Source organism: Kryptolebias marmoratus, linkage group LG24 (assembly GCF_001649575.2).
Source record: "Kryptolebias marmoratus isolate JLee-2015 linkage group LG24, ASM164957v2, whole genome shotgun sequence".
Taxonomy (NCBI): domain Eukaryota; kingdom Metazoa; phylum Chordata; class Actinopteri; order Cyprinodontiformes; family Rivulidae; genus Kryptolebias; species Kryptolebias marmoratus.
In genome coordinates, this window is record NC_051453.1 from 4,370,676 (window position 1) to 4,397,505 (window position 26,830).

Consider the following 26,830-nt stretch of genomic DNA (forward strand, 5'->3'; position numbering starts at 1 on the left):
AGCTGGTTGTAACGTCTCAGTTCAGATGGATTCATTGTTGCCTTCAGTCTGTTTGTTAATGGATGTTGTGGTTGGAACATCTTGCTCCTTCTTAGTTTGTAAAATGTCTTAAGATACAATTAAATTTTTATTGCTTTTAAGCAGTTTAGCTTCAAAGTCTCCATCCAAACATCCAGTAGCTTCAGACAGAATCATTTCCAAACGTGATCTTCTTCTGCATGGGTTGGTTTGAAGCTAAACGTTTTTTTGTCTGTCTGAGCTAATATTTATGTCTGTAACGTCAACATTGGACGAATATCTATAACATCTATAACTGTTGGAGTCAACCCTCTACAAGATGGCCGCCACAGAAATGTGTAAAACCCGGTCAGATTTACAGATGATGTGAAGTTTGTTTTAGCAGCTGAGTCGTTACTCTGAGCTTTAACACATATTGAGATGTGACTGTGGCGACCATTTTGAATTAAAACTCATCAAAGGCGCTGAGTGATATCTATTTCTGCATTAGTTGCTGGATTTTATTCCTAATGTGTTTTTGTTTGTTTGCATTTGGGCACCTTGTCCCTTTTTGTCTCCATTTCCAAATGTTTCAAACGGTGTTTCCATCATCGTCTGTTCGTGTTTTCAACCTAATCCTCCTCCTCCTGTTTGATTGGTTAGTTTTCAGGCTGTTGGTTGGGGAACGCTGGGTTTTCTGTTCAGACTGGATTTATGATCCTCATGATTGAACAGGAAAGGAATTTACTTTCTTGAAGCAAACAGCTCAGTCTGTGTGTGCAAACAAGTAAACCTGTCAGTTCTGCACCTCAGAGTTTAGGGAAAACTCTTATTTTTGAACTAGTATTCTTGGAGAGGGTTTGTTTATATCAGGGCATATCAGGCATCTGTAGTCTTGAACAGTTTGTGGTGAGGGTGGACTGTGTGAGCGTGTTGATCACAGCTTTGCATTATTGAAGACTCTGATCTGTTTAAAGCCTGTAAATAACTTTACATTTGCCGTGTTTATTGCTCTGCAAACAGCTTTTGCATTTTAGATATGTTTTTGTTTTCTGACCTGAAATAATTTGTAGATTTTACTAAATTTTCTATCACACTGTTTTACTGTGAATACGGTATTTCTAGAGCAATTTTGGCATGCCATCCTTCAGCCGTTCTCAGCAGGTAATGCTGCTTATGAGTTAAAAAAACAACAAACTATAATTTTATTTTTCCATCGTGTATTTGTCTTTATTTACGCATTTCTTTTATTTATAGCAGAAGGAATTGTCTTTTATATTCCTAAATAAACTGTGGATTGAAGCGCATCTTCTGTGATCTTGGCGGTTGTTTTTTCTTCTTCTTGCGTTCACAGATGCAGTGAGGAGAAACAACCCAATCACAGCTGCAGGTGAGACGCTTTTCAAACAAACAAACATAACTTCAATGATGTGGCACTTACATACAAATATAATTTTATATATATATTTTGAAATATAGCCAAGTTTACAGAAAAAGCTAAACGCAGAAATAATAGGTATTACTGAAATCGTCTTCAGGAATAAAAAGGCATGTAAAACATCAAAGTTACATGGTGCAAATCTGTCACCAAACTAAACCTGCAGTTGTACCTCTTTTCTTGCAAAAGTATTTAAACTCATCTGGAGTAATAGTGCCCTCGTGTGTCTCCTACAGAAAACTGTTTTCAGACACGTTTAACATGGAAATGTTGGATTCAAAGGACAAAAAAAAGTGCAAATGCAGCTTGAACAGAAAAAATAAATCAAACATTTTTCTTAGTTCCATACTTGTCTTTCAACAGGCTTGTTTAATCTGATCACAGGCTTCGCATTTACTAAATTTGACCAAGGTGTAAGGAAAACTGCTGACTGGCTCTGATTTATTGCCACTTCTCAGTAGCTGCATTTGCACATCACAGCCTTCACCTCTAGGCACACACATACAAATAATGGTTAAAAAAAACAACTTCTTTCGACATCTCACAGTCTGATTTGCGTCTGTCCTAAATGAGGCCAAACGTGCATCTCGGAACCTGAGCATCAACAGCTCTTTTCTCTGCGAGAGCCCTCGGAAGTTTGATGTTTCATTCAAAGCAAACGATTGAAAGTACAGCATCATATTCACCAGAGGATCCAAGGATATAACATCTTAATGTTCATAAAGGTAATATAAGCTTCACAAGTACAACGGGTAAAACTTCTTTGTTAATTGGAGCTGAAATCCTCTGAGCTCCTGCGAGCGCCGCAGTCTGCAGCTTAGGTATCTGAGTTTTTTTCACCTGTGGAAGAAATCTGAACACCTGAATCAATGATTTAATCAATGATTTGGATGGCGGAGTGCATATGTTTAGCAATATAGTGTACATCCTTAAACAGTGACTAAGTTTTCAGAGTTTATTATCCTGTTGTGAAGGTGGTCTATTCTTTCTGTATCTCTGCCACAGTGCACAGCCACTGCTCCCACTTGATGCTGCAATCTTGTGATGGCTTTTTTACTTAACCTCTTTTTGTTTTTTATGTTGTATGTGAGGTTTCCCACAGTGTTTTTCGTGTTTTGGGTGTCTCGTATCCAATTATTTTTTTTAATCTCCACAATATGTGTACATGATGTGCGTCCACATGTGGACACCACTTCCTTCTGAATCTTAGGGATGGGATGATGAAAACTTTTGAATCATTTTTCTAATTGAATTCTCTCCAGCTCCTGGAGCAGGTGGCTGTGCACTCCGTCTTACATACGGTTGTTTTCCTGCCATCAGACAGTTGAGATTACTCTGTTTTTATTTTGATCCTTGCTGTTGGTTCTTTATAAATTGATTTAACAAAATTTCTCATTAAATCCCAATTCTTTCAAGACTTTGTACAGAAATGTCCACTTTACAGAATCCTTTCTCCTTTCCTTTATATGTAGGCTTGTTTGCCTTTCTTTAATAAAACCAGTCTGATCCTGCATTATTCTCTTAGCTATGATAGAAGTATAAAGTTTCTTGTCTACAGTTGAGACAATCTAGCCTGTTCTGAAATTATAGTTTAACGAATCCTGTAACAGTGGGACTTGTAAAAAGATGCTCCCAGTTCACCTGCCAGCTTTTTGTGTCTCTGAGCAGTGAAGCTGCACAAGCAGATGCTGATCTGGGATCAGTTTCATGGTCCAGTGTCGGCCGGCGATGGGAGGTTTATGATCTGATCTGTTGTTTGACGCGTTTCTGCAGGACGGACAGCTCCTCGATCAGACGTTTGAAGGTGATTCTCTTCTCGGGTGTGTGCTCCCAGCACTTCTTCATCAGCTCATAAACCTGCCAAACATGAACTGTGTTAGTGATCCGCTGCTTGGACTCAAGTGTTTTAGTATTACAGCATTAAATCATGTATTAAAAATGCTCAATACCAAAACTTTCCTACAAATGGGTTACCTTTTAGAGTATCTGATATTGGATAAAAGTATACGGATACATTAGGAGCACTCAGGATGGTGCTGGGAGCAAACAAAATGTCTAATTCTTGTTGTGGTGAGTTACTCACGTCCTCGGGACAATCGTCCGGACAAGGCAACCTCCTTCCATCCTGCAACACTCTCACAAGGTGGATGAGAGTCATCTGACCTTGAGTTTTGCCCATCATCTCCATGAAGCGCTGTGGAGGTGAAGACAAAGACCGCTTAGCGATGAATCAGAAAGCTGCCCTGTACTGCTTCTTTATTTATTTACATCAAACACCCAAATAAAAAGAACGTAAAACAACTTTTTGAGTGTAAGAACCTTTAAAATTTCTTTTAACAAACAGGAGATATCATCCCTTACAGGATGCATCTAAAACAGATTAGAACCTCCAGCTCTTAAGGATGAAGGGAGGGGCATCAGAGTCAACTCTTCACTGATTGGTCAAGAGGAGGTGAACGCACAGCTTACATTTAAATATCACTGAATCAGTCAGCCATGTAAACAGAGCTTAATTTTAGTCAAAACCTTAAATAAAAAATAGAGAAACTGATAACTTGTAAAATTCAGTGTTTTTTTTGAAGAACTTATGATGGGATTTTTACTGGTCTACCACCTGCCAGCTTCCTGTTTCTCTGTTATATGAAAGCAAGAAGGAGAAAAATAAAAATCCCAGAACCTTCAGAAAACCCTTTGAACAGTTTGGGTCTAATGTTTGTGCACGCTGAAATACAAAGTTAGTTTGGAGCCTCCATATTGATGACTATAGGTCCTTATTACTCATGATTCAAAACAACAGATCTTCATAATAAATTAAACTGGCAGCATCGGTACGGTCTCTTGTTTATAGCGCCCCTAACAAAACGTGTCATCTGCTACTTACAAACGACGTGAAATTCAAATGTTTACTAATGCATGAATGGAAACATAAATCCATTTCATGTACGATGATCTAATCCTAAAAACATCCAACAAATATAGGGAATGTTTCTGAAATGTGTGGGAAGTGAGGATGTAGAGGGCTGCAGACTGACCGTCATCGGGCTCTTGGTGGAGTCGCAGTAAGTGATGATTTCATACATCGTCACCCCGAAGGACCAAACGTCTGAAGCCAGGTAAAACTTACAGGAAGTCAGACACTCCGGTGCATACCTGAAACCCAAAAACCCAGAGTGTCAGCAGGTGAACAATCAACAAGTCCTGAGCCTAAAGGTCTTTTTCCCTTTATATATTGTTTCAAAGTAAAAGAAAATGTAAAATAAACTTTTATATTAGCGAATAATCCCAAGCTGTAAATGTTCTGTAATAAAACGAAATGCAGCTTCAGTCTTCCCTGAATCATCATTTTAAATCTGTGGAGTAGGTGGATCCTTATTTCTGTAACACCTTTTAAAACAAATATCAGTTCTCCTTTCATCAGTCTCGCCTTCCTCCATCTAGACTCACCAGAAAACTGGGCTTTCGTTTTCGTCCTTGACGGTGTAATATCCCTCGTTATCTTTGATGCTCTTGGTGAGGCCGAAGTCGCCGATCTTCACCGTGGTCTCATTTTCCACCAGCACGTTCCGGGCAGCCAGATCACGATGGATAAATTTACAAGATCCCAAATAGTCCATGCCCTAAGATTAATATTAAAAAATAAAAACAAGGCTCAACCTTCAGCAACATAAAAGTGAAATAAGTGTGACGAAGAGTCTTACCTCACATATCTGGACACAGTAGCTCAGCAGAACGCTGAGGTCGGTGCTCCTTTTGTTTCTGGGTAGATACTCCTTTAAACTGCCCTGGGGCAGATACTCCATGATCAGCTTAATGGCCTGACCACCTGTAAACACATCGACAGGAAATATGTCATCTACCTGACAGCTACAGTTCATGCCTCTTATCTGTTTTTGTTAAAAAAAAATAAACTAAAATCAGCTGTGAGATTTAAAGCTTTCAGGAGTCTAAAAATAAATATTTCAGATGTCTGTTTTTCCTGGTTGACATATTCAAGGCAAAGTTATAAAATATAACTTATAAGTGTTAAATCAAACACCATCTTTAATAATAATAATAATGAGCACAACAAGTTGGTAAATGACTTATAAATTATAGCTCCTGTGAATTCATTTTTTTAAGGTTTTTTTTTCTTAGTTCACCAGATACCAGATTTTAATTCAAGAGGAACTTGTGCTTTAAGAAGCTTCTGCTGTCAAACATAATTATCTAAACGTACAAAAAGGAAGACTTCACCAGAACCACTACAGAAAATTCACCTCAAGGTTCAAACGAAGACAAAGACCAGCCTGCACCAACGTGACTAAAAGACAGAATGTGATTTGAAGCATAATTTACATTAAATCCAAATTGTTTCAGAGTTAAAACTAAACTTGGATCAGACCTGAGCTAAAACAGTCTGCTCACATTCAGCTAAATGTAGCAGGAGTTGGTGTTTGTTGCGTGTCTGTGCCTGCACGCTGGTTTACCTTCCTCTTGGCAGATGCCTTTGTATTTGACAATGTTCTTATGGTAAAGAGCCTTCAGGATGTCAATCTCTCTTGAGAGGTTGTTGCTCTGCTCCTCCCGGTTCTCAGGTTTCAGGGACTTTACCGCCACCGTTTCGCCTGTTCTGTCGCCACGAGGGTCATAGATACACAGCTCCACTTTCCCAAAATGTCCCTATGAGGAGAACATAAAATGGTTTTTAATTAAAAAGGCACAATAATGACTTCTGCTTTTTAAGGCAAATAACATGAAGCTAAACTTTTGCTATTTTCCAGGACTATTTTAGGGGAAAAAAACAGGAGTAACTCTACACATCAGTAGAATTTCTGAAAGCTGCAGGGAGCAGTTTTCATAAAAATGCTCACAGTAAGAAAAAAAAAAAAGCTGCATGGTCAAACTATTCTGTTTGATTGTCCCACCATGTTAAAATGGTCTCTCAGATGGAGACTTTGAAGCTAAACTGCTTAAAAGTAATAAAAAAAAATGGACACATCAGTTTACCTCTCCCAGTTCTCTGATCTTCCTCAGGAATCTTTTTTCAAACACGGTCGGGTCCACATCTATGGGTCCAACTGGAGGTTTGATAAAAGGTCCTGAGAGACGGAAACAGAAAAAAAAATATTTACACATTTAGCAAGCTGGGTAAAATGGATGTTCTTCAACAAACGCATGCTTACGTCATAGGAAGTCTATTGTGGTTAAGAGTGTGAAGGTTTTCTTAACAATGTTTTGTGGTTTTGCAAATGTTTGCACTGGTTTCCACTCCAGACGATATATTATTAGTTGTCCTAATAAAGTAACAAATACTTTTTCTTAAAACAGTTTTCAAGCCTCTCAGCTTTTTCCCTTAGCATAATGCTCCTTGGAGCCGTTTTTAGATTTTATTAAAAGAAAGAAGAAAGAAAAAAATGAACTGTGTGATATCTGGTTAAATAAAACTGACTGCAGTGTCAAATCTGGCCAGCAGATGGAAAAATGAAGACTCGTTTTTTTGCTGAGAGGCCCAGATGAGGGGCAGATCACTGATCATGTACCCAGTGAACTTCCTCATGCAGCTCTGAGCGAGTAAACAACTCTGGCTCTTTGAGCCTGCTACTCGGGGAGACGCAAAACTTGCATAACATTCAGGTCATTTTGCAAATGTAAACAAAGAGGAGTGCACAGTTTTAGTTTGATCTTTGGTGCTGTGCAAGTTTCCTTCACAATTTAGGTTTTGTTTGCTTTTTCTTTCACTTCTCCTGATCTCATCAAACCAAAAGTGTTAAAGCTTGACACAGTGGTATGAAACTGCTAAAACCAGATGCTGTGATGGTTTTTGAGCAACATTTCCTATATGTATATATAAAAAGAAGCTTTGTGGTTTGCAAAAGTGTCCTCACACATACCTATGTATTGTTTAATCTTGTCTAGGTCTCTGACGATGGCCCTGAAGAAAGGCCTCTTCTTGGGGTCGTAGGTCATGCATTGGGTCATGAGGTTAGCGAGCTCTGTATAGTCCGGGGTGGCCAGCTGGCATTCCTTCTCATAAAATCTCTCCTTCTGCTCAGAACAGAGACATGAGGGGAGAACATCAGATTAAGTAAGAGCAGAAAAACAACTGCGTGGCTGAAGAGAGGTGCATGGAAAAAGAAAAGAAATGTCTGACTTGGATGAGAAGATATTTTGTGCATTTATTGTTGTTTTGTTTGTGTTGGGTCTCTACCTCGGTCAGTTTCTTCTCTTTGAGGGGAACCTCTCCATCAAAGCAGATCTCCCACAGGGTGGTACCAAATCCCCATTTATCAGCTGCCACACTCAGGGATGACGCATCCTTCACACACTCTGGGGCTATCCACGGGACGCGGTGAACACGCTCTACAGGGACACAGATGAGCAAAGTCATGGCATATTTTACCCATGAGTGAGCTCGAGCCAGGTTCCTGCATGAAAACCTGTTACAGGAACATTTTCAGGAGGATCATAATTTGTTTTATTGTTTTTTTTATTACCAGCTTTACAGAGAATTAAATATAACTTCCTCATGAATAACAATGAGCTGCAGAAAGATATTACAGACAGCTGCTTTTAACACGTCATGCCTGTCAGCAAAGTCAGAAGGTAAAGCTAGTCAGGGTGAGTTGAGACTTTAGTTAATTTTGCTGCAGTATTTGTGGTTACTTGAAGATTTTAATGCTGTGTAACGCTCTGCAGTGACCAGAAAACGGTGCCTTGCTTACAGCTTCCTGTACCTTTAGAAGACGCTGCTTTAAAACATATCAAGTCAAATGTGATTTTAGTTTTATTCACATAAGCCAGTGAAGGTTCTGACACAATCACAGGAACTGTGTGACATTTTTGGTTTGCACCTTCCTCATATCTTAGGGAGTGCACCAAAACAAACCATGTCACAATGGGTATGTCGCCTTAAATCGTTTCACTTGTGAAATACCAAATAAAACTTAACATTAGCATAGTCTTCCTGAAACATCACAACAAATAATGTTTATATTTAGCATCTGTATCTGTCTTTATATTTTTTTAGATTTGTCTCCATTTTAGTTCTTTCTGCTAAAGAGGAGGAATCCATATGGTGTCCTCTCCCTGGGATTTGTTTTGTTGTTGTTGTTTTTTTACCTATTTGGAGCACAGATTGATCAGATATCCCCACCTTTTCTCATTGTTAGGAACTGAGGTCAGAAGGACCAAATTCACAGAAGCTGCCATGTTTTTTTGGAACCAGAGTCTGTGCACTAGGGATGTGGGGCTTTAAGACCTCTCTCTCAAACATGAAATAACTAATAACAGTATTAAATATATAAATATTTAAGCATACAGCAAGGAATATACTATAATAAGCAAAGCTTAATGCCTACATTTTTTGCTGTTGTTTTTTTTGTTTTTAAAGAAAATGCAGAACCTAAAATGTTTCCTGGAACCAGCCTGCAGGGAAGCTGGTTCCTATCCGGCTTCAACTTCTGGCTTCTGGTCAGAGATCTAGATAAATACGGTTTTATGATTTGGAAGTACTATTTTGTGTTTTTCTTATAGCTGACTGTTCACAGTCTGAGGTTTCAGGTTAATTCATCGTGTACAGAATGTGGAGCCTGTGGGGTTTTTTTTTCCAGAGGAGCGACTTAGTTCTCTTGTGCAACATTTAGAAAGATCCACTAACATGCAAAATAACAAGAAAATTAAAATCATTGTTTTTATTTATTTTTGCCCAAGACTTCTGATTTTGTAGTTATTAATTCACACTATAGAGTGGCTCCAGTGCGAGCCTTTTGTGTGAAGAAAGGAAAAATGTTAATTCACAGATGAAACGCTGGCAAAAGACACTCATTGTGAAACCTAATAATGCGACGCAACAATCTTGTCGTGCTCCAAATACCAGACACGACCAGTAAATCACAGAGCAGCTTTGGGAGGGTGATTGTGGAAGAAGCTAGCTCTCACTGTGACTGAAAAACCTGGCACTGTCTGGCTGGTATATAATACTCTGACTGGAAGACAAATTACCTGATTGACTGACCTCTATGGCTGGCTTTTTAGCTCCACAAATCCATAACATCAAATGAAGGGATATATGCTGGTAAGCAATGAGGGGGGAAAATGCGAGAAAGACTCAGTGAGCGCTGAGTAGACAGAAACGAGAGCTGGAATCGAGTACAAAGACCACAAAAAGAAAAATGAGTGAAAGAGAGGAATAGATGTTAAGGGCTTGACTAAAACAATCAGATTACTGGGAAGTAGAGAAGAGTGCTCCCAGAGGGTTTCTAAGCACTTTGTGCCCTGTGTTCAATCAAATCTGTGTAGGAGAACACTGATGTGTAACGGGAAGACCAGCTGATCAGCAAAGTGATACAGACAAAAGAAGAAATGTTAAAAATTTCTCAGAACAAAAAGCATGGACGGGGTATCCCCATGAGCATGAGGAAGAGCAGATTTATGTTGAAACATTTCCAGCTTGTCTTGTGGTTTGCCAGATCCATCTGCACAGCAGCACAGACTTGTACTGAACAAGCTCTCACAGTACTGGAGAAGAGGGGGGGAAAAAACGAGAAAAACGCTGCCCTGTGGGGGGGACTGTGAAATTTAAAACGTGCACTTGTGTCGTCTTCTGAGCTCACATCTAGCTTTCACAAACCAAGTTAGTCTCAGACGGAAATGTGCCCACTGCAACATTTAACAATTATGTGACAAATGAGGTTCGTATTAGTGACAGTCTTTGCTTGATCGGAAACATCCTTTTTTTTTTTCTCCGTACTGTGAGGGAGGGACGCAGAAGAGAACTTCTAAGCAAAAACAGAAACAAAACAAAAGGTTACTTTAGTGTTTACCGTACATTTTGAAAAGAGACATGAGATAAACAAGAATTAAAGGCATTACATTTTAATCTGGTAGCAAATCTGTTTTACTGCATCCAAAAAGTGTGTCGATGTGTGTGTGTGTGGCTTTAAGTGAGTAAGTAAGTAAATCTTTGTTTATATAGCACATTTTAAAACCAAAAGTTACAAAGTGCTATACATCAAATAAAATCTAATAAAAACAGATAAGCGATAACATAATGTTAAAAAATAAACCTAAAACTGAAGTATTAAACAAAAAAACAACTTAAAAAGAGGCGAGTATCTCAGATGAGAGAGAAGAACAACTTGGAGACCTTGAGAAGACCTTAGGTGACTAAAAGGAGTGAACGACGGAGGCAGGAGTTTGTTTAAAGTTTTGTAGTTCAAAAGGAACTGAATCCTGAGTTTTACAGGAAGCCAGTGTCAAGAGATTTGCATTTTGGCTCCACTTTCATTACAGATGAAAACAAACAAACAAAATTTTCCATGGTAGTTGTTTGGTAACTGTTAAATTTCACTGTGACTAAAGCGGTTGTCATATTCCATCAGAAGTCACCAAGTCTGCTCTTATTCAAGTAGCTGTCTGACAAAAATTGCATCATTTTGTTCCTGTAGCAGCTTCGTTCTCCTCCACTTCACAACACAAGGCCCAACCTTTTCTCACCGGGGTTTGTGATTGGTCAGATGTTGTTGTGGGCGTGTTGTATGTGGAAAAGCTTTAATGGAGTCATTTTGCTTCTTTTAACGCAGCAGGAAGAGGGAGAAGCTTCCTGGGAGTTGTGAGCAGAGGGTTTTGTGGATGATGAGAGATATGTGCGAAAAGAAACGTCTGGCAACCACGTGACCGCGAACCGACTTTTTGCCTTAAGGCTGTGTGTCCTTTGTACTCACCCTCCCTGTTAAGTACTGTAATTGGTAGCCCCGGGTCACTGAGCTTGATGAAGGGTCCTCCCTCATCTGGATCCAGTCCACCTCTGGCTAGCAAAACATTCTTAGCACACACGTAGCCGTGGACCATCTTTTTGTCCTCCTAAAATACACACAAAACAAACAATCAGCAAACTAAACCGATCTAATATTGTGAGGATAATCCCAGGTTTGTGTGCACAGTTCCTCACTGTCTAACGTTTTTTACTACTTTACTGAAATATGAAAGTTTGGAGGTTTAAGTTTTCTTCTTACCAAGTAGCTGAGAGCTGAGGCGAGTTGCTCAGCCACCTGGAACTTCCAAAATGTGCTGAGAGGATTTTGTTGTCTCTTCATAAACACGTCCAGCGGTCCCAGTTGGACAAACTCTTCCACCATAATATCTTGTGACAGAAAAACAAAAAACAAAAACATGATTAGCTTGAGACACGAGCACCGCAAGCTAATCTAACAGCTCCCAAATAAGCACTTACTTTCCTCCTGGCGGACACACAGTCCGTAGAACAGCACAATGTGTTTGTGAGATATTTTGTGCATATTGCTGGCTGTTTCATAGAAAGCCTGTCATAAGAGAGACAAACATGACTCAGCACATAAACAGAAAAACTGAAAATGTCTTTCCTCATTCAGATTCAGCCTTTGAGGTGTTTCTGGCTGTAATTGCGTCTCACCAAAGAAATGTCCTTATGTTCCGAACCCAGCACCTTTAGGACCACCTTAACCTCCTGGAAAGATGAGTAACCTGCATCTTCATCTTCTTCACTCTTCACCCTCAGTGTGCCTGAGTAGATGTTGGTTTTTGTGCCTCGGCCGAGGTGCTCCTCCTAGTTAACAAGATAACAGCAGTTAGTTGAATTCAAACTAAACTGCTACTAACAAGAAAAGGCTTTTTAAAGACCCCCCCCCTCCTTTATTTACATAAAATATAAAACACCAATCACTAAAACACTGTTTTTAAGATGAAATGACTATAGTTGCAGTGTCCTAATTTGTAACACTTAAGAGTTAGACCATGTTCTAACACAGGAGGGACAAAAATAATCAATAGAAATTGTATTGTACCTGGTCAATGTCCTCTTTGAGAATGCGATGAAAGCCAACTAATGACTGCGATGTGGATTTCTGAATCTGTGTTCGGTTCTTCGTAACCACCAGCAGGTTAGAAATCTCTGTTGGGGGAGAAAGAAAAAAAAAAAAGTTATTTTTCCTTGGGCATTCTGGGAAAACAAAGAGACTAAGACTCACATTTGTGATAAAACAGAAAATCAGGACAAAGGAGTGTATCAGTCTTAAAGCATCTTTCACAACATATTCAGTTGCAAAAACAGCAGAAATGTTTACGTGCGGTAAAACAAGCTCCCAGCAGTTGCATCAATGTGGCAATGAAGAGCACACACCGTCCAGCTAATGTACTATGTTTTCTGGATATATGTCACATAAGGGAAGGTAAAACCAACCCAAGTCATTTGTGCTAGTACTATTTGTGACTGTTGTACACTGCTGGGTTTTTTCGCAACACTAGAAACCCACAAATTGTGGTTCAAGGGGGAGGGAGCATCTGTACTCCATCGGCACCTTCTCAAAGCGCATTAAAAACAGCGTTCTGTAACATGTAGTCTGGTTTTCATCCATCCATCCATTTTCTTTACCAGGGAGCTGGTGCCCATCTCCAGCAGTCACTGTGTGAGAGGCGGGGGACACCTTGGACAGGCAGCAAGTCCATCACAAATGAGACAACCCACCATTCAAACTCTCACTCACACCTAGAGACAATTTCTTTTTTAGAGGAACAAATTACCCTAACATGCATGTTTTTAGTCTGGGTTTCATGCAAACCCCAAATAATGTGAACTCAGATCAGCCACTGGATGTTTTATACTATGCTGCATTTCCCTCACTCTTTAATTCTTGAAAGTAAGTCAGGCATAACTTGACAACACACAGTTTCCCCAGTCTCAAACTACACCATCATACGTATTCTTTACGGTAAGAGTAGTTACCACAATCTGCACAAAGCCAGGACAGCAACAAGTAAAAGCAAAACTGCACCTCTCAGGAAGTCAGCAGACTGTGTGTTATTGTCGTAGCGAGAGTGTTGTGTAACATCCTAAATATTTTATAAGGAACAACAATACAGCAGTATCATTTTTAAAGACCACTAAAACATATGCAGCAGATTGGTGTTATGCCAATAATCAACAGGAAACATCTCTAAAGAAACAACAAACACCTCAGTAGATTTAAGCTCACAAGGCTCAAACTTCCCTGTGTAAAATGAACAAAAGATCACCAGTTTGGCTCCGGAAACCCACATTTACAACTCTCTTCCTTCCCGACACCATTTCAGAGGCACTGCCAGCACTGCTTCCCTTCCCCTCGCACAAACACTCCTACGCTTCGAGGGGGGGGGGGTCAAAGATAAGTTTTGAATTGATGGAAAGTTGCTTTGCACTGCTGTGAGGTTGAAATGTTCAAGTCTGTTACACTTTTGACCCCACCCAACCAACTGTTCAGGAGCGGCGGTGTTGGACTTGTTACCACATGTCACATAAAAACCAGTACAGGAGAAAGTTGTGCTGCTAAGGCTTTGGATTAAAGATTTGGGGCAGAGAGGCAGTGTAGCCTGATCTAACGATTATTTATGTTTGTAATGAACGCAAGCTGCAAAAAAAAAAAAAAACAGGTAAATGGATTGCTTTATCTAGTCCAAGGATCCCAAAGCACTTTTACACTACAATCAGTCATTCACCCATTCATTTATAACAAATAAATAGTTTTAACACTGGTATGTGTTCAGATCACATAATTTATTAAACTTACATGAAATAAGGAAATAAAACTGAAAGTAAATTAGTTTTTCATTTATAAATCTTGGCACAATGATCTGTCTGCTCCTGCCAGCAAATATGAGACAAAACAAAGAATTCTCTTACAAAAGAATGTTAACTTTAGAAAAATATGTTTTATAAATAAAATACTCCAAAAAAATAAACATCAACATTGTTTTCAGGTGTGTTTTGCTTTGCATATCAATTTTCTTTTCACAACAACTTTTATTATTTTATGCACAACAATAAATTAAAAACGTAAGTATTATAATTTTTTTAATTTAAATTTAAAATGTTTCATTGTAAGTCATCATAAATTCAATATTTCTTGGAAGATATGCAGCTACTAAACCTGAATAATGATTAAATCAAAACTGTTTAGCAGATTGACATTTACAAAAAGGAGATTTCGCTAGTTTTTTTTTCATTTATCACTAAAGAAATGTAAACTGGTCCTAAGTGAGTGATTTTTATTAACAGCATATTTGTTCAGTTCTTTGTTTCCCTGGTTATTATTAGTGACCTTGTAGTATTTTTCCTCTCCTCTTTGAGTACTACTGTGGGAATGCTTTTAGGATCTTTTGCCTACCTCTTGGCTGTGGAGGGTAGCAGCGACGCAGCTGAAACTGGAGGTTGTCGGTGCGAAGACACTGGCTTTCCAGGTGCTCCAGCAGCTCCTTTAGGCTGGGCCGCAAAGTTTCAGTTCCATGCAGGCGGTACCCCTTGGGGTCGACCTCAACCTGAAAGTTCTTGCATTGTTGTTTAGGATGAGACTGATTGTTGACCTGGATAAAGAGAGAATTATTTTAAAGGTTTATCATGTTGGTATATATAAAAACTACAATTCACAGCCAATTGGATTATAATTAAACCAGAGGAAAGAAAAATGTGTCAACTAAAGATTTCGAATTACTACAAAAACTGAGGAAAAAAACCGTGAAGCAGAGCTTAAACAAAACACAAAAACGGGAAGAACAATTTATCTTGAGAAAAAAAAATACAATTTTAAAATAGATCACGATGAGCTAGACAGAACACAAACAATGAAAACAAAAATGAGATTTTTATATTTGTACAAGCTATAATGACAAAAACTCAGTTCATGAAAATTTACATGCTGTTAAAACAAACAAAAACACTAATGTGGCACCAATATACACAGTAATAACCAATTTGAGTTCTCTATGTAAACACAAAACCCACAAATCCAGCTTAGTAAATGAGAGAGTTAACACTGTGTATTTTCTGTCTTTTTTAGTAACCAATGGTAACAACTACTTTACAATTTATTCTTTTCAGACAAGCTTAATCATGATGGGAAGCATAAAGTGCTGTTTTATAAACACTTAATGAACATTACCTCACAGACCACGGTGATGATGATGTTCTCGTAGTCAGTAGCGCTCCAGCGCAGCAGATAGGCACCTTCTGTATTGCCCTCATGATGCAGCTTGTTTGTGGCATATTCCGTACTGGAGAAGAAGAAGAAAAAAGACACTTTTGTTAAAAGTAACATGGCAACTTTGTCAAAAACTATCCCCTTCTGTTATTGTTTTTAAGACCCCATCACAGTGTGTAACCTTTACTTTTATTTCACCCATAACACTGCTAGTTACAAACCTGATCGGACCATGACAACCATTCTCGATATTCTGCACCACTGAGACCGGGGCCACCTCCCTGCACAGGTAGTGATGAGCATCAACACTCAGCCGGAAGTAGCCATCAATGAGGGCGGCGAACGACAGAGCCTTTTCCCTAGAATCCATTTTCACAATCTGAAAGGGGCAATTAGCACAAGAAATACGAGAAAGCTTTATGTTAGCATTAGTCAGGGCTGAAAACACGCAGCCAGACACAAGTTTTGTTTCAGCCAATCTTAAACGAACCATCATTTGGAAAAACAAATAAATCAGATCAGATTATGACTCTACTGAGATGACAGCTACTGTGATAGACAAATATGGGGCTACTGAAACAAGATTTTATTTTTATTTGTGGTAAAATACGAGACTGACAATTCAAGTTCTTAATGTGAAACAACAATACAAATGTTCAAACTGCATGCAGGCTTTAAAAGAAACATTTAAAATGTAAATATTTATAATAAACATAGTATATAATAACTATTCTAGTGTCACCCTACTGTACTGTAGAAGCTTGCTGTTAAGAAACGGTTATAATGGATTAGACAACAATTAAAACTGGATTCAGGTCAAATCAAATATAAAGAAGCAGATTTTATATATTAAAAAAAAACGTGGTCAGCATTTGTATGTGGGTTTTACTTACCATTTTCTTGTTATCCTGTCTTTTAATGGTGACTTCTGATTCTGTGATTACAGTGTGTGTGATCTCATGAAAGTCGCAGAACTCCACCCAGGCTTCGTTTTCGTCTTTGTTTCTGTCATTCCTCTGTTTTCCATCCTTCTTTGACTTCCCTTTGTCTTTGAGGATCACAGACTCCTGTTTCTAAAAGTCACATCCCCACCAATATTAGCTTTGACCATATTAACTTAGAAGTTTCACTGTAACTGGTAAACATTAGGGAGGGTAATGTGATAAATACATAGTTTAAGAGTAATCTGGTTGTTTTGACTAGGAAACTCTAGCTTTAAGGAGATATTTCATCCAGTTGTTAGTTAGTACTAGTTTACTCATGAAACTAGGGACACTCAAGGTTTTATTCACAAACTGTTTTACTTACTGGTGCCTTCCTCCAGGAAATACCAGTGATGCCGTTGATTAGAACCTGCATGTTCTTGCTTGTCTCCAGGTTCTGACTCTGACTCTGCTCTTGGCTCTGATTGTAGTAACCTGGAAAAAGTGAGCAAACATCACATGAATGTGCGTATACAAAAAGAAATGACTCAGCATGTAGGCTGCTAGCAAAACATTCAATCAATTACTTATATTGCTTTTAAACAATGTTGTAGAAGACCTTTATGAGTAAATTGTGACACTTTGACTGTAATTGCTCAAGATGGTTGATTTGTGAAGATTTCAACCAATGACATATTAGTATTCTGTAAATTCTTCATTACATATTGACATGTCTGAATGGTTACCGTTGAAGAGATCCTCCTCTTGCAGGACACTGAGGGTATCTGGCTCAAAGAACTCACTGCCAAAGGTGTTGGTCAAGCCCTCCAACGTGGCCAGGTACTTGATTTTCAGGTCATAGAGTCTGATGTTGCTCTCCTTGACGGTGCGGCCGTTGAATTCACTGAGGAACTTCTTGAACACGTTGTTGATCCGGATGCGTGTGAGAATGTTGCGCTGCTTAATTTCGGAGTTCAGCGACTCTGGGATGAACCGTTTGTAACTGGTGGGGGTCAGAACAGAGAAACATTTTTAAAAACTTAATTGGGAATTCTGCAATTCTTTGTAGTAGTGCTGTTTATGGTTTAAATGAAGAAATGATTAAGAAGCATCAGTGTGTAAAAATTACCACAAAAGGTTTGTGGAACAGATAGAAGGTATAACATACCAATTTACAACATTTTGCTCTTAGGAGACTGTAGTCAGTAGTTCAAGTTTTCATGAAACTGATCTGAATTAAACAGGTTTATATAACTTAATGGAATGTATATGTTTTTGTTTTTCCACCACTGCGTTTGCTAATGCATGTTATATTGGAGAATGTTTTTTTTTCCAAACTGCATGAATACAAGTTTTGTTTGGGTGACTTCTTGCAATATATTCTTCAAAGGGATGCTGTACTGTAAGTGTTTGTACATTTGTGTATGTGTTACCTGATTTCACGGGTAGCAGTTGACAGGGGCATTTCCACATCCATTGCATAGTGTGTGATAGCAAGAACGGCCATGCCCAAACATTCATTCTCAATCTCATGTTGCTCTGAGTCAGACTGAGCCTTTCTTAATGGAACTTTGCCAGTCTGAAAGTCATTCTGGCCCTGTACAAAAACAAATACACATTAGTAGAAAACTAGACACCAACTGTAAAAGAACAACAAATCCTAAAAAAAAAAATGAAATAGACATTGAATACTGCATGAGGGGCAGAACAGTGGTCTTCTTTCTCAAAGTCTGCAATCTCCCTGTGCAAAATTTCTCTAGGTATTCTGCATTTCTCCCACAGTTTAACACACTTTTTAGGTTAATTTGAAGTTCTAATTTAAAGTGAAAGTCTGCATCGTTTTTGTTTGTCTTTTATGCCCCCAGGGATAAACAGCAACCTTTCCTTGATGCACCCCTAAGGTCTCCAAGCCGCTTTTCTACCAGCGAACACAAACACATTTCAAATCCCACCACTAGGATTACTCACAGACAAGCTAACATCAATAGCTGCAATAGCTCCAAACACACATAAATGATAGAGAAAACTTCTTTTTATTTAACTAAGAATTCAGAGCTCAAACTAGGTTTCTTTTTCCAGATCTCTAAACTTCTGCTTTTAAACTACTTTCAGGCTGACAGTCACCAGTTTATTTTGGTTTGTTAGCTTGTTTTGTTTTAGAACAAGGAGACCTAGAAGGGAAAATGTTTTGACATATTTCAATTTCACCCGATCTAACAAAACCAGTTCCTTATTTTTAAGATCTTCTACAGAATAAGCCGAAGCTTCTTGCGTAAGTGTTGACTAAGAAATGTTATATCGACTTCAGTCTTCAGGAATGCTTTTGACTTGCTAACTGAATTTTATAATTCTTTTATGATTTTATAAAAAGGCACTAAAAGAACTCAAAAGCAGCTCTAATTGAACCTAAGGATCTATCAAACTGACCTCAAAGAAGCATTTCCTGGGGAAAACTTAAAGCTGCCCATAAAATCTTTGAGAATCTCAGCCTCTGAATAAAGTAAAAATGTGAAAATGTAAAAACGTATTTGAGCAGTTCAACCTTCTATTAGTAATTATAAATTTTGTCTGTAGGTGTATCAAGAAAAAGAAAACTATCTTTGTCTCTACAGTATATTTTAAATAATTATGAGACATAAGAGTTAGAAGACCTGAAACGAAGCATGTAATGCTGCATCAGGTCTGAACTGGTTGAAGCAAATAGGAGAAGTGTTTCTTTCTTCATTTTGTGCAAAGCATTTTCTTCTTACACAACAGTAGGGGTTTCAATGACAAAGCAATGAATATTAGTATAGCAAAAATGTCTTATGGATGATTGTTGTTGTGGGCATGCAAGCACACACCTGGGCAAACAGGTAATCCAGAGAGCCAAGGTCAAGTAGTGGTGCTCCCTCTAATGTTTTCTGATTATGTCCTCTGAGTTTGCAGGGGTGGTATCTCCAAACTGGTGACTCTCCCTCTGTGATGCCATGCCAGTTTCTGAAATAAAATCTTACAGAGAAATAAAAGCAACAAGTTAAGATCATGAACAGACGCTGTCCAAGGATGACAGCTTCAGAAAACCACCTTTTTCTTAGCTTGGTACTTTGGTCCAGATTGTTAAATTATTCTAGGTGGCAAAACTGATCAAACATTCAGTTTCCACGTTATGTACATTTGATTTTTTGTCCTATGAACCATAGTTTTTTTTTAACAGTTAGATAAATGTAAGCATATTAACATTCTGAAATAAAGTGTTTATTAGAGTAAATTTTAAACCAATAAAATATCATGATGCACAGTTGAAAGAATTTTGACAACAGCTGTCAGCAAAAAGCAGAGGGATAGCTGAACTGATAGAAATGTCTTCTTGTTGTACTTTGATCCTTGTTATCATTTATTTAGACTGTGACTGTGCAAATACCAGGATTTGACAACAAAACACAGCTTGTACGGTTTGTCTGTACTGCACTTCAGCACAGCAGGCTGCAGCAAAGAGATTACACACTTAGACTTCAGCTATATGCATTTTTCTTCCTCTACTTGCCTTTTTAAAAGCAAAACAAAGTAAAAGAGGAAGTGTATGTGACACCAGAGTGAAATCTTTTTTTTTCTTTCATAACCCAACTTCAACAATAGATTCTCTGAAGTGGAACTACAAAGGAACTAACATGATACTGCTGGATTAGCATTTGATTTCCTAAACTTATTGCACACCTTTTTTTAATAACCATTTCCCATAAAACTGAACTAAAATGAGCAATTTAGTCTTTTCAATGCAAAATCTGAACAGATCCTGCATTAGACACAAAGTGCCTTCCAATAATCTGACCACAGTAAAATTTAGCTTCATGTGTGAATGACTAACCTGGTCCTTTTTCTTACCCACATATATTCATTCTACATTTAAAAGAACAGCAACTTTCCTTCCATTGATCTTTAATAAATAAGACTACACTCTGATTATGGTATTTACATAAGTTGCATGCAAAATATTTCACTCATATTCCTGTTTAGATCATAACCTGATAAAAGAGATATCTCCACATTGAATCCCTGAACACCACAGCAACTTTTCTGGAAATACAAATTGCAGGAATCTCCATCAAAACATAGAGTATTACTCAAGTCTTATTTAGTCTAAAAATGTGCTGAACAGAAGGCCATGAACTGTAAAGCAGCAATGTGTGTTTTAAGATGCTGGGAAAGCTTAAGGTGAATACATGTCCAGAAGAATACCTACGATCAGATACTCCATGTACATGAGGGTTATTTGATTATTTACCAATTAATTAATGATTTAATTCAGGCTAAAGTAATCAGAAAAAAAACCTGTTAGCACTGGAATACGGCTGTGCAACAGCAGTTAGGGCTGTGCCATATCAGATCATGCTTGATTACACTGGAATGATATTTTAAATGATAAAAAACACAACCTTTGACTCATAATTTTAATAATATAAAAACAACCCATTTAGATTTCTTAGCACCAACACGTACAAAAGTACAACCAGCATATTAGCTTCCATTGACACCTTAGAAACAACAAACGTAAGCTGCTTCAATAATGTAAAAGTGGTTTAGTAACACAAGAACAGACCTTTGTCTGTTACCACCTGGTTTTACAGAATAGGTCAGTAAAACAGAAACTTCAAGCTACACTGAATACATTTAAATTTTGTTCCTCAAGTTCAAGAAAGAAAGAGCATTGTATTTAATTCCTGCATATTTAAAACGCTGAACCATCTTGACCACAAATTCAACAAGTCATTTCAGTAACAAAAATTAAAATATTCCACTGCAAAGCAGTCAACCACTGCTGACATCATTCTTGTTCCTACCTCATGCGATAGTGCAACTTGATCGAGGTTTCATCTGTGATGTTGAACTCGTGGCTGGGAGCATACCAAGTGCCGGTTTTCTCATTGTACAGCGAGAAAAGGTTAAAGCACAGAGGACTGATGCCTGAGAAAGACAAAAAAAAGAGTGAAAAGATCAATATTCAAACCTCTAGGATTGCTGCATTAAAACAGTAGCCAGCCATTTGCAGCTCTTCTAAAGAGAGCGCACCCGAAAGATTTTTTAAAAGTTATTTATCATCAGCAGTCAACACTGTAAAAACTACCAGTTTTCTTTAACAGAAAATGTCCTGAGCTGCACAGTCTATCAGGTTAATGTGTATAATTGTTTGAACCATGTCTAAGTTTGTCTCTTTCACTTTTGAAGTTCCTCTATTAGTGCTTGTTTTTAATCATTTTTCTTTAAAATGCTCACTCTCAGCTTAAATGTCTTTCCATTTGCCTTTAAAGTCATTATTCAGCTCCACATGCCTACAATTCAATGTTTAATGGTAGCCACTCATTTTACAAGAGCACATAATGTACACCTAATGACAGGGTCAATCAGGAACCCAGCTGTTCTTCCAAATTCGTAATACACTCTTCTAACTAAAGCAACCTGCAGAAATGTTACTTACGACACTTCTTCGCAGCAGCCACACAGAGCTTCTCAGCTGTGTAATACCCTTTAAAGAACACCAGCTTTGTTGTGTCTGGAATGTAAAAGTGAATTTCCAGGCCCGAATTGGAAGCAGGAGGAGAGGGAAGTTGGGGCTTCCTGCTTTTCCTCATCTTCATACAGAGTTGCCTCAACTCCATCATCCAGAAAGTTGGCATTCAGATCCTAGACAAGTAGAAAAAAAACAGAGGAGGGGATTCCACATTTAACTTTTGTTTTAATCTTCTCTGTGCAGCAAGAATTTCAGTTTTCAAATCCTGCACTTGCATTTTACGATTGATAAAATGTTCTGGTTTCAAAATACATTTTAATTAAATAAGCAGAATCTACATAGGTAAATCTCAAGCCCATTTTAAACACTTAACATTAGTAAAATCAACATAACTCTTCTTATTATAACCCATGTCACTATTTAGTTTAGGCTCTGTGGCCTTTATGTTTCAGTAAGTTAATACCTCCATAATTACATAGGAATATCATTAAATGTGCAAAATAGCAGAGTTATTAACTATTTAGCCCAAAAAAGGATTCTGCTAGATAGAATATATCAAGCAGTCCTTCAAACAGAGCTAGGAAGGCCTCTGCCCCTCAATCCTAAAAAAGGACACACTATCCAGCCCACCAAAGAGCAAAAGAGAGGGGTAGGGCCGAGTGAGGAATGTCAGAATGTGCCAAGACTGCATAAGGTTTCCGGACTTGGTCCTTCTGCCTCATGAAAAGGCATATCTCTACAGAAAAATACGATTTTTCTGTGTACCAAGGGATGTGAAAAGGCTGAGAGCTATCATAAAATTGAGGTTTGTTTTTTCCTACAATTAGGGATGATAATAAACTGATACAATCAAGATGAAACAGTTAAAAAGCCTAGCAAATATAACAGCCTGGTATGATTGACAAGATATATCCCAGAAAAGCATAATTTATAGAGGATACCAAATTCTAATAAACATCAAAATGTTAAAAGAGTAATTTAAGGCTCTTTATAATCCCAATAAACCCCTTCATTACTAACAGAACTTTAACTCTTTAGTTCGTGTCACTGAACATGTGTGCAGTACACGACCAGTTCAAACATGAATAACTAAATCATCTTTTCTGACAATTTAACGCCAGCATACCTGCAACAAACAATGATTATCGTCTATTTATACCCAATGTCAGACCTCATGAGGGAAAAATACACAATAAAAACAGAAGTAACTAAATAAACAACGGCATTATAATACTGTAGCTACAGCGAGTGAGACACCATTTCTTTGTTTAATAATTTCACCACTGTCCTTTTGTGTTTGTTTCCTGTGTTTCCCTACTGACATAAATAGATGATTCTGTCCGACACTAAGCTTAAACCAATCATTTAAATTCTGTGCCATGAGAGACAGTATCATAAACATTACGGGTTTAATCTTCAAACAGTTAACATTTCTACCATCTTGTTCATTACAGCTGAATTTCTTTGGAAGCTTTCAGTGAGTCATCGTCTGCTTTAAACAACGAGTTAGTCAGTGTGTCAGCCTCCCTCACCTCTCTTCTTGGTATGTAAATTCAACTAAACCCTTCTGGGCGTCTCTTGTAGGTGTATTTTGTTAAGACATACATTTATTTTACAAATGTTGTGTGTCTAATAACGCCATCTTTGAAACATAAACTCAGCAATTTTGCAGTGACTCAAGTCTCTGTCATGTCTACAGCCTTGGTTTTCAGAAAAGTAAAATATCTAGTTTCATAATTTCCAGGAAATAAACAGCAGAGCCTGTCATGATCCACTGCAATGTATTATTACTAAGTGGCAGAAAATGACATCAGTTGTGTGGGTTTTCAGATGTGGATTAAAGATTAAATAAAAGACAAGTACTCCTCCTAACTGTTTCTTCAGTGTATACAATAACAGGATGATCTATAATACTTCTGCTACTATGGGTGTATTATTGGTGCTAATATTCATTAACCATTAGCTGTAGGTATAAGAGAGGAGTAAACTATTCACTATACATAGCGCTGGTCAAGTTTTAAAATGGTCAACAGCGGCAGTGAGTTAGCCTATTACTGAGATGACACACAAGTGAGCATAAACATTTTATTATTGTGTGAAACTGGGAGCTACGAGACCTAAGATGACTCTAGCGAGGGCTGCAACCAAGCAAAAAGTAGCCCACATCCTTCCACCCCAGTGCTAAATAATTCAAAAAGATTAATTAAAGTGTCTGTGAACACAATTTGTTGCTGCATCCAAAAAGATGAAAAAAATAGAAGTTAAGGGAAAAACTGTTACGACAAAACCATTTTAAATTCTTCTGAAAAAGCCTGGCCACCACATCCTCTGCCACTTCCTCTAAACTACCTGGCATTGTAAATGAACATATAGGTCAAAAGCCAACATTTGAGATGGTATTAGGTAAAGTACTCCATCACTCAAAACCCAAACCTATGGATTACTGAGATTTGCTCCCTGAGTGCTTCTAGTTCTTAAAAATATTATAGAAGTCAATGCAAACTTATTAAACTTTTACATCAACATCAGTTTTACAGTAGATGGTTATTTACATAGACATCTATGGTTTATTGCCCTGAAGACCAAGTCAATCTGCAGTCCGTTACCATTAATGAGATTTGTGTTGCAAAATGAAATGTGTTAGGCGTAACGGGGCAGTATAACCCCGCTGAAGCAACAACAAGGTGGCGTAAATCCAAAGATAATATAGTGGTGCAAAATTTTATTAGCTTTTACACTCGCTATTACTAAAATCTTGGAATAAACATATAAGCAAACCAAAAATATGTATAGTTTAAGTGTTGTTCCCAAATCCTGTAAGGGTCAATTTGATGATTGGGACTGAGCTGGTTAATCACGGTTTGTAAATAAATCACCAACATTTTCATTATGATTTCAGAAATCAAATTAAACTTACTTTTTTTTTGTTATATGCAAGGTAGCTAAGAGTAGGTAGTATTTTTTTAATTGTTTGTTTTTTACTAGATAAAGTGCTCATTTTGTTTGTTGTTGTTTTTTTTCAGATTGTATAAAAATGTGGAACAAAATGTCTCACTTGGTGAAAGCTGTGAAACCACTGAAATATAAAAACTGTGGAGGGGAAGAGAAAAACAACGCTGCTCAAGCAATAATGTCACAGCAGTCACTTTGTCAACACACCAAAAGGTCAGTGTGTGATCAGTTGTCCTTTAATGATAATTATCACAATAAATACCAAATACCCACAGCAAGCAGAAATGTTCTCAGTTTGGTCAACATATTACAGTTTGGCATATAAAAATAGAGCATTGTTTGCATAAAACTTTGGTTATCATTTTTATTTTTACTTCGGTGTGAATCTGACGTTTACAGTTATGAGAAAAAAAAACAGAAAAAAAATAAAATATTTTACCCAATGTAAATTTAACAGTAAAGTTAATCACTCTTCATCATCATTTCTGTTCTGATCAGTATTTACATTTCAAGACAGGCTTCAAATTATTATTTTTTTTATTATTGTGGATTTGTAATGATATTTATAATTTGATTTAAATTTATTCTGGCTGATGAAAAGTCAAAAGTTGCAGGAAAGGTGTAGAAAAACCAAACACGAGATGTAGATGATTAGCTTTTACAAACAAAATAAACTGAGAATAACACAGTAACACACAGTAATATACATATTTTAAAAATCTAAATGTGCTTAGACGGATAATATAGTATGTTAGTGACTAATTAAAAGTGGTACGGAGTTTTTTGTTTTTTTTTTCAAAACGCTTCCACTCTTTTTTACTTTCATTTTTCAAACAGCGAAGAGGACAGGTTTTAAAGAAAAAGCAGGTTTATCTTTGTTTTATTTTTCTATTTGTATATGAAATATTATTCAAACATGTTCGCTCTCTTTGCCGACCGAATAAACAAATTTATTGACCCTAAATACTTAGATATATTTTTTAAAAAACGTGCATCATCTATCCACCGAAAATGGACGGAGGCGTCTCCGAGCCGACGCTCGCTAGCATTAGCTTGTTAGCAAGTTAATGAAGTTAAGCTGGGTTAGCAGTTCACCGCTTGGCAGCAAAAGAAAACCAAATGAGTTGGGGGATTCAACTAACAAAAAAACAGGAGATGTTTTCGATGGAAACAATTAAAAAAAGGTTAATTACTCACCTCACAAGCTTCGCCAGACAGCTGGCAACTTACTTCCGTTCAGTACATTCGTCGCGATCGACTTATGCGCCTTCGGGCGGCTTTTAAGTCTCCTTTGTCGTCGTTTTGATTCAAAATCTTCCTTAAATAGATCCGGTTTTCGAATAGTTGAATAATTTCGCTGTTTTAAAACGCTAGACGGGCTAAAACGAAGGCATGCAATCCCCTTTCTTCTACCGCTGACACTCTTCCTGTCAACTAATGCCCTTTTCCCGAAAACAACGCAAAAGCTGACTAAAACCTCAGCAGCTGATTAGCTGATAGGCACGTCACTCAACGTGACGTCATTAACTCTTTCGGTCGAGACACGGAAAGGAAAACACTGCTGCTCGACTTTCATGTTTTGATCTGGACAAATTAGATCTGCAACCTGCATATTTACAAATTAGAATGCATAAAACATATGAAACAAGGAAACACTGTCTTGATAACATAAACCGGGAGGTGTGATATGAAATGAGAAATTTATTTTACCCCTAAAATGCAAAATGACAATCCATGTCTTTTATTTAGTGTTTTCTAACTTACTGCTTTTCTTCAACACTTTAAAAGTTATACAGCTAAAGGAAAAGGCTCTTCATTGGTCACAGAAATATACAGATCATTTTATCCACCACAAAACTCTCCTCTTGTTTTAAATGCATATTTTTTTTAAACTATATTAATTACATTGTTTACATGTCTTCATTTAAAATTTAGTGGAGGCTAAGCAGTACAAAATAAAGATACTGCAGTTAATCATTTTTATTTAATCCCTGGAGTGATTATTTTTAGTGCTACTGCAAATATACTCTGTCTCCTCACAGCCCAAAAGCCATCGAAGCCCAAACTA

At 37.6% G+C, this 26,830-nt stretch overlaps 1 protein-coding gene across 1 annotated transcript; it reads right to left on the reverse strand.

Annotated features, from left to right (window-relative positions):
• Positions 1-1,200: 1,200 nt before the first annotated feature.
• Positions 1,201-26,214, reverse strand: jak1 (Janus kinase 1). Its single transcript, XM_017420458.3, has 25 exons — positions 25,960-26,214; positions 21,778-21,983; positions 21,143-21,266; positions 19,166-19,313; positions 17,756-17,919; positions 17,069-17,325; positions 16,708-16,817; positions 16,293-16,472; positions 15,621-15,778; positions 15,361-15,472; positions 14,590-14,785; positions 12,235-12,341; positions 11,844-11,996; positions 11,646-11,733; positions 11,428-11,555; positions 11,137-11,275; positions 7,623-7,774; positions 7,306-7,459; positions 6,422-6,513; positions 5,902-6,094; positions 5,134-5,258; positions 4,880-5,052; positions 4,468-4,585; positions 3,519-3,629; positions 1,201-3,292 (listed from the first exon to the last, which is right to left on the reverse strand). The coding sequence occupies exons 2-25, from the start codon at positions 21,974-21,976 to the stop codon at positions 3,173-3,175; spliced, it is 3,501 nt and encodes a 1,166-aa protein (XP_017275947.1). The 5' UTR covers positions 21,977-21,983; positions 25,960-26,214; the 3' UTR covers positions 1,201-3,172.
• Between the last annotated feature and the right edge of the window lie 616 nt (positions 26,215-26,830).